Source organism: Salvia hispanica, chromosome 5 (assembly GCF_023119035.1).
Source record: "Salvia hispanica cultivar TCC Black 2014 chromosome 5, UniMelb_Shisp_WGS_1.0, whole genome shotgun sequence".
NCBI classification, from domain to species: Eukaryota; Viridiplantae; Streptophyta; class Magnoliopsida; order Lamiales; family Lamiaceae; genus Salvia; species Salvia hispanica.
Genome location: NC_062969.1, coordinates 9,404,381 through 9,412,482, shown reverse-complemented (window position 1 = coordinate 9,412,482; position 8,102 = coordinate 9,404,381). Strand labels below are relative to the sequence as shown.

Here is an 8,102-nt window from a genome sequence, read left to right as displayed (position 1 = left end):
CCCGCGTGATCCATCGCTCGATGATGCTCTTGAACAGAAAGTTGAGAGAGAGAGAAAACTCGTTAAAACAAGTGGTGCAAATGAAAATGAAACGAAAATCGCGTTTATATATGATTTAAAAAAAAAAAAAAAAAAAAAAAAAAAAAAATCGAAAATCGGCGCTGGCCGATCGCTGGCCGATCGGGCCTCCACAATGGCGGCTAGCCGATCGGCTAGCGTTTCGGCCAGCGACGAGCGATCGGCGAGCCCACGCCGATCCGCTCGCCGATTTTGCGCTGGCCGATTGCAATGGTTCGGCTAGCCGATCGGCCAGCGCGACGAATCGGCTAGCCGGTCGCTAGCCGACCATTGCGGATGCTCTAATGTAGGCAAAATGGACCCGCACACATAAATATGCGCCTATTAAAAATTTAAAATGTTATATACTCCATTTATAAATGAGGTGCCTTTTTACACTTACTTTTAAAAAAATAATAGTAATAAAAATTTAAAATAATGACAATAATTATATATATAAAAAAAAGAATATTACAGAAAAATGACTTTCTTTAAAATGAGATAAATATACCAATATTATAATATCGATCCAATTTTTTAAACATTAATTAGTTTTTGCCATGCTTGCATTCCATCGTTTACAATGTCAGAGTAATATACACACTCATGAGTCGTGACTTAAATTTCAACGTCCAGAGTGGCATGTTTGGTAGCGGTGATAACTCATCTAGAGATGAAAATTTATAAACAAAAATGTCATTTTTGTTCATGGATTTCCATCCCTAGATGAATTATCGACCGTATCAAACATAACCAGTCTATTTATAATAATTTTCCAAAAAGAGTGCAGAAATGAAATGACTCTACTACTATAAAACGAAGGGAGTATTATATTTAAGCTTAACTCAAAACCTAATAGTATAAAATTAGAGTCCGCCTCAATTTTGCCAAAATTATAACTTTAACTATATATGTTTATGTAACTATACAAATTGATATAAATTTTTTTATCTCACACAACAAAGAAAAAAAATCTTATCTCAACATATCTTGATATGAAGCCGTATATTTTATTTTATTTTACATATCTTCTCATACCTCACATTTTCAATGTCAATTTTGTACAAAAACTAAACGTCAAATTAAATTTTGTAAATATTGGGAGGAATTTAATTGAAGTTTCGTGAATTAAATCATTTTTTAGATTTATAAATATTATACACTTATTAATTTGAGGATGAAGCCTTACCAACCATATTAATTATACATTTTTTCATCAAATATTTTTAAATCGTGATCATGATACATAACATTTCTAGTACAATTTCTTCATCTTATGATAATTCTAAAACATGCGCAACTGACATATGCTTTGAAGAACTATTTGCAATTCTTTTTCACGATTCAAAAATAAGATTATTGATTGTGGATGATTATAAGATTTCCTTCATCCCCAATATAACACCCTTTCTTCTTTTTAGTTCGATAAACATAAATTTAGAGACCATAATCTGATACTTTTTTTTTATACTATTGTTATTCTATTGGAAGATGCAACTTGGTGCATTTAGAAATAATTACTCCATGACAGAATACTGATGATTTAAAAGCATTGAAATTCTTCAACCTTTCAACATTTGGCAAGCCGTTCTATTATTTTTAGATGGAATTTTATAATTAATTATCAATTTCACAAAATCAATAAAATTTGAACGATTCCCATCTCGATTCTAAATGTAGTTAAATTAAATTAAATAATACCAATATCTTTTGTATTAATAATAACTTGTACTCTACTACCTACCAAACAATTTCCTTTATCTATTGTATTAATACGTACTCCCTTCGTCCGCCATTAGAAGTCTCATTTCTTAGCGACACGAGTTTTAAGAAATATTAAAAAAAGTGGGTATGAGTTGGTGGAAGGTGTGATCCTATTACCATAAAAGTGAACTGAGACTCCTATTCGCGGACGGACTAAAATGTAAAATGAACTCCTATTCGCGGACGGAGAGAGTACCAATCTATATATTACATTTATTTTTCACATTTATTCTCATTTAGAGGGTGGATATTATTTTAATTAAAGATGTCAAATTAATTCGAAATTCATTACTACGGTAATATTTTTCTCTTTCGGGTTAATACACACGTACATACACTGCAAGTGAATATAATAAAGATTTATAATGACAACAGATTTATTTCCCTAACCAAAGAAAGAAATTTAAATAACTCATTAATTAACATACCCCAACGGGAATAATCCTCAATATATATAGGGGATTCTGTTGGTAGTCATCCTAAATTTCAGATTAGTATTCAATCATCTATAATGAAATCTAAAACAAAAGACAGGCATATTCCCATATATGGCCCAAAAGGTCAACGTCTTGATAAATTTATTGCTACATAAATCCACACCATTCTTTAACTCACAAATTGCGTTCTCTGCATAGGATAGTTATTGGCCCTCACAAGAGATCTCAATCCTCAGCCGTTGATATCAATCTGTGTATATGTTGACTCTAAACTTAATTTCATAGAATCAAACTTTGGATATACCCCACAAAACCCGTTGAATTTTCTAGTATAATATTTGGCCGCTGATATAGCATTACTATATTATTCAAACTCAAAGAGATAGAAAGAGTGAGAGACGGAGAGAGAGAATGGGGCATCATATGGCGGTGGCGGTGGCGGTGTTGGTGTTTGCTGCTACGGTTCTACATGCTGCGATTCTGTGCAGTGCAGGGATGACGAGCAGCTTCGTGAGGAGCCCTCAGAAAAGTGTGGATATGCCGCTTGATAGTGACGTGTTCAAGGCGCCTCCCGGCTATAATGCGCCGCAACAGGTCTTTTTTTTTAATATTGCACCATTTTTGGGAAAAATCTTGGCTTGCACAATCTATTCACTCCTTTTCTTCATTTTTCACCTAAGTAGTACTACTAGTACTTAATTTTTTGCTGCGGTAAGCAAATACTCATTTTTTTGGTTGATTTTGGCAATCGCATTAGTTGCTGCATAAAATTCTGAAAGTACTGTTTTTTTTTTAGTCTAATCTTTGATAACCAGAGTAATAAATTTCTGTAATGTACTAGTACTCTGTTTTTATTTTTCATTTTTTTATTAATGTTTTTGGTTTCAGGTGCACATAACGCAAGGGGATCACGTGGGTGAAGCAGTGATTGTATCGTGGGTAACCGTAGAGGAGCCCGGTTCAAGCGTAGTTCAATATTGGGCGGAGAACACCAGTCACAAGCATAAGGCAGAGGGAAAATTTAACAAGTACAAATTCTACAATTACACATCTGGCTACATCCATCATTGCACAATTAGGAAATTGCAGGTACAACACTCAACTTCAGTGTCACAATTTTTTAAATAAATTACTACTACAATAGTATGCAAATCACACTAACACATATTGTTCGCTAGCACGACACCAAGTACTACTACCAGGTTGGAGTCGGGTCGTCGGCGAGGACGTTCTGGTTCACCACGCCGCCGAAAGTGGGCCCTGACGTACCCTATACATTTGGCGTCATAGGTACATCTCAATCTTTTTACATGCTATACTACTTTCTCTATCTAATAAGCGAAGTCTCATTTTCCATTTAGAAAACTAGGAGTGTCTTTTATTTCTACATCTCTCATGCTTGATCAATTTACATAAACTGATTGGAATAGTTAAAATGCAACAAAGTATTTAATTTTTTATTGGAGATAACTAAGGTTATATTTTGGACAGGTGATCTTGGACAGACATACGATTCCAACATAACACTCGCACATTATGAAAAAAATCCAAACAAGGGACAAACCGTGTTGTATGTGGGCGATCTATCTTATGCCGACAACTACCCGTTTCACGACAACGTGAGATGGGACACGTGGGCGAGGTTTGTAGAAAGAAGCGTCGCGTATCAGCCATGGATTTGGACTGCTGGAAATCACGAAATCGATTTTGTTCCAGAAATTGTAAGTATCTGAATATTAACTAAGGAAGAGTTTGTAGTTGAGGGTGCTCGAGCCCCCCACCCGCTATTGTTATATTTCTACCAATCTTGTGTTGTAAAATGAAAATGTTTATGATGTATTATTGCAGGGTGAAACAAAGCCGTTTAAGCCTTACACCAACCGTTATCGCGTCCCTTACAAAGCATCGAACAGCACTGCTCCGTTTTGGTATTCCGTCAAGAGGGCTTCTGCATATATCATTGTTTTGTCTTCATACTCAGCCTACGGTAAATTCCCAGCCTAAGGAAAATGTTGAATATAATATTATCATGTCTATGAAAATTCTTCACTTTATATTAACAAAGTGAAAAAAATGAAAATATGTGTTTTATATAAAAAATGCAAGCCAATTCTTGATTGATTTTTTATATGTTTTTGGTGTGTGTAGGAAAATACACTCCTCAGTACCAATGGCTTGAGGATGAGCTACCGAAAGTGAATAGATCCGAAACGCCGTGGCTGATTGTTCTGATGCATTCTCCATGGTACAATAGCAATACATATCACTACATGGAAGGTGAAACCATGAGAGTCATGTACGAGCCGTGGTTCGTCAAATACAAAGTCGATGTCGTTTTTGCCGGCCATGTCCACGCTTACGAGCGCTCGGTATGTATATATATCATTCCTCATTTTGAACTATTATAGACGCACTAGGTACTTGTAAACATTTTTACCAAATAAAAATTGTTGCATTGAATTTTTAACTTGGTAAATCATAGTAGTAACTATTTTTGGACATTTTGGAGAAGTGCATCAATATTTATTCCATTTTGGTGACTAATGCAGGAGCGTGTGTCTAACATTGCTTACAATATTATCAACGGCCTTTGCTCTCCGGTCAGTGACCAGTCTGCTCCGGTGTATATAACCATCGGAGACGGTGGAAATATTGAGGGCCTCGCCAACAAGTAAGATTCCAATAGTGTTTCTCATTTACCAATCATTTTACATATGAGATGCAGCATAGTTTAGAATTTTTTGCATCTGTTATTGAATAAGTGTGTTGGGTGTTGTTTACAGCTTGACGGAGCCACAGCCTAAGTACTCTGCTTATCGAGAGGCGAGCTTCGGACACGCGACATTCAGTATAAAGAACAGGACACACTCTTACTACAGTTGGCATAGGAATCAAGATGGATATGCTGTTGAAGCTGATTCCCTGTGGTTTTTCAACAGATTCTGGCATCAGATTGATGATTCTACTACTACTGCTGCTTAATACTTTTGGATTTGGGATTCAACCCTCTCTCTCTATCATGACTATGAGAAGTGGGAATTCTCACATCTCTTTGTATTTTGCTAGGAATTATAAATTGGGAATGTGTATTTCCACAATAATTTCAACATTTAAATGAGAGGAAAAATGGCAGCTGTTGTAACATTTTGTGTTTTTATTATTTTCTCTTTGAAGTATATGTCCTTTGCTTGTCACATGGTTGAGTTATGTTTCATTTCATTAGTGTTATGAGATGGATAGTATGCCAAATACCGACTCATTGGTAAGGGTGGATGCCTTTGGTATTGACTATTGAGTTTCACATTGGTGTTAGATTCAAGTTTTGGTTATTATAAATGTTCTACTATTTGAGTGATACCAGTTAAATTAAATATGATCATGTCCATAAAGGGCTTTGATAGAATTATTCTTTTTTGAAAATAATTGTTTGATAGTTAAATGTATTAGTACAATTTTTTAAGATAATTTGTATGTATCAGTATTTTAATTAATTGAATTATGGTTTTTTGAAAATATTCAGTAGGAGTAGATTATTCGGACTTAGTTTGTGCTATTTCTTACTCATATGAGGATGTGAGATCAAAATTAAATCCTAAGTCTCTTTTTTCCAACTCAAATGAATCAAAAAGCACAACTTAACAACGTGGTACAGTCTATAGAGTAAATACTACTCTTTTCTTCATTGAAAATCAACAGTCTCATTTGATATGACATAGTTTCCTTAATCCCCACCAAAATCACACCAATAATCTGAATCACAAGCCAAAAGCCTGAAATATGATGTACCATGGTCCATGGGTCAAATATTGAGAGTTAACATTTTCTTGATACTGGTGTCTGGTCGTCTTAGAGGAGGTGGTCGAGATCCATATTCAAACTCATATACAATGACATATTTATAATAACAAATATGTCACTAAAATATGAGTTTGGACCATGAACGTCAACATATCTCCCATGAGAAGAGTCTCTCCTCCCTTTTCTTGATGGGCCCTGAGGTCAATACATTGAAAAATGAAGGCGAAAAGAATGTTTTCTTGTTGAAGAAACTTCGAGAATGTGGTCTTCAGTCTTCATTATACCTCAGTCCATCCTAATCTTCACTAGGAGGAGCTTGCAATTCATCTCCTTTTCTAAATCCAAGTTCTGACATATCTTGCTTTGCCATCAAATTCCTGCATAAGTACAGTGCTAGTTAATTAAAAGAACCATACAGAGTACACCCCAACGAAAAACAATGAAGAAGCGTACCATTTGAAAGCAAGAAGAAACATGAAAACAACCAAGAGAATACATATCTTAATCATAGCTATAAGCTAACCTATTGTAATGAACATAATGCCACGAGCTATATAATATGCCATGGCATTCTAACCATCTATGACATGTCAAAAACACTTACAAAACCAGTAGCAACAAGAATTCATAGATCATAACTGATATGTTAAATTAGATACAAATTCAACTGATATGTTAAATTAGATACAAATTCAACTGATATGTTAAATTAGATCGCGCCACAAATTTACACATGAGCTACTAGTTAGTTAGCCAGCTCAGAATAAGTTAAGTTAAATGTTGTCTCTCTTCTCTCCTATGGATGAATAATGAAAACGAAAGTTCTTAGATCATAACTCCTCTCTCTATCAAGATATATTTCTCATTATGCAACACTTTACAACTTCTGGTAGCTTCTACTGATCTCTATCTGTAGAGATGAATGATGAAAATGAAGATAAGTTTTCATATCACAAATCCTCTCAATCATGATATCTCTATGATCATATAACGACTAATAACGGAAGCCAGAGCACGATAGAGGAACCGGGCACACTTACTTTTCCATACGACACTCCAGGTACTTCTTGGAAAACTGTCTGCATTTATCAGATTTGTGACCCTCATTCTTCAAACAGTTAATGTACTCTTTCTTTTCCTGCATCAATCAACATAAAAAACTAAGCAAATAACCACGCATAAACCTAGGTTAACAAAAAAAACCAATCATAACCGGCATAGAGATTCGGTAATCTCCTACAAAACGCCGTACCAGGTCACATAGATGCATATGATCCAAAGGGAAAACACCCTTTTCTGGTGGCACTGGTCTTGCTCCTCTGTTTCCACCAAATGCACCTCCTATGGCAACAAAGATCATTAATAATGGCAAACTACTGTACATTTTTAAAAGAGTGTCAACAGTCACCATTTGAGGTATCAAATCTAGTAATGAAACTACTGGAAAAACATCACAATCTAGTTATAAACCAAGACGAACATCCCGAACAAGCACGAAAGCTTCTATTTGACTCCAGTTTGTTTGCATTGGATCGACCAATAAATCATCCGAACTACCTAAAGCTAATTTAATGAAAAAATATACTCCGGGGAGAGGACCAACAAATGAATGTTGAAAACTAGGTACCATCAATCATAATTTTATCATATGCTAATTCAACACAAACAAATAATTCAATGATGTTTAGAAACAGCTGAGGTAACAATTTACCAAACAAGTAAGCCCTAAAATTGGGGATAATTCTACTACCTGCACTCATTGATGAAAATAACGAATTTTCACCGAGAGAAATCCTCGTCGATAAACTCTCTATTTCTCTTTTTTCGATTTTCAGTTCTCAGCTAGGCGAGGATAGTCGGAGATGAATTCGTGAAATAGGCAAAATCACCGCCGGTTAACCGGAAATTTGAATTGGGCTTTTTTTCATCTTAGGCTAATTTTTAATAATTGGGCATGGCTATTAGCGGCCTAGTCGTTTGTGAGTCTCTGACCATTTATATTTTTGTTTCTGAAAGTAGAATTATTTTGCTAGTATAAGTAATCAA

At 35.1% G+C, this 8,102-nt stretch overlaps 2 protein-coding genes across 2 annotated transcripts; one reads left to right on the top strand and one right to left on the bottom strand.

Annotated features, from left to right (window-relative positions):
* Window positions 1–2,626: 2,626 nt before the first annotated feature.
* LOC125190880 (purple acid phosphatase 2) lies at window positions 2,627–5,402 on the top strand. The gene is made up of 8 exons (XM_048088294.1): window positions 2,627–2,852; window positions 3,147–3,347; window positions 3,437–3,548; window positions 3,750–3,979; window positions 4,107–4,245; window positions 4,407–4,627; window positions 4,808–4,929; window positions 5,042–5,402. Exons 1-8 carry the CDS (start codon window positions 2,670–2,672, stop codon window positions 5,238–5,240), a joined length of 1,407 nt encoding a protein of 468 aa, XP_047944251.1. The 5' UTR covers window positions 2,627–2,669; the 3' UTR covers window positions 5,241–5,402.
* A 512-nt stretch (window positions 5,403–5,914) lies between these two features.
* Window positions 5,915–8,040, bottom strand: LOC125190352 (cytochrome c oxidase assembly protein COX19-like). Its single transcript, XM_048087632.1, has 4 exons — window positions 7,807–8,040; window positions 7,309–7,397; window positions 7,097–7,194; window positions 5,915–6,433 (listed from the first exon to the last, which is right to left on the bottom strand). The coding sequence occupies exons 1-4, from the start codon at window positions 7,814–7,816 to the stop codon at window positions 6,352–6,354; spliced, it is 279 nt and encodes a 92-aa protein (XP_047943589.1). The 5' UTR covers window positions 7,817–8,040; the 3' UTR covers window positions 5,915–6,351.
* Between the last annotated feature and the right edge of the window lie 62 nt (window positions 8,041–8,102).

What these genes read in the sequence shown, in the direction of transcription:
- LOC125190352 (XM_048087632.1), bottom strand. An exon ending in ATATGCATCTATGTGACCTG is followed by an intron (nt 7,195 to 7,308) that starts GTACGGCGTTTT and finishes TGATTGATGCAG; the next exon opens with GAAAAGAAAGAGTACATTAA. An exon ending in CTGGAGTGTCGTATGGAAAA is followed by an intron (nt 6,434 to 7,096) that starts GTAAGTGTGCCC and finishes GTACTTATGCAG; the next exon opens with GAATTTGATGGCAAAGCAAG.
- LOC125190880 (XM_048088294.1), top strand. Translation starts at nt 2,670, where the DNA reads ATGGGGCATCATATGGCGGTGGCGGTGGCGGTGTTGGTGTTTGCTGCT. An exon ending in GCACAATTAGGAAATTGCAG is followed by an intron (nt 3,348 to 3,436) that starts GTACAACACTCA and finishes ATTGTTCGCTAG; the next exon opens with CACGACACCAAGTACTACTA. An exon ending in GTCTTCATACTCAGCCTACG is followed by an intron (nt 4,246 to 4,406) that starts GTAAATTCCCAG and finishes TGGTGTGTGTAG; the next exon opens with GAAAATACACTCCTCAGTAC.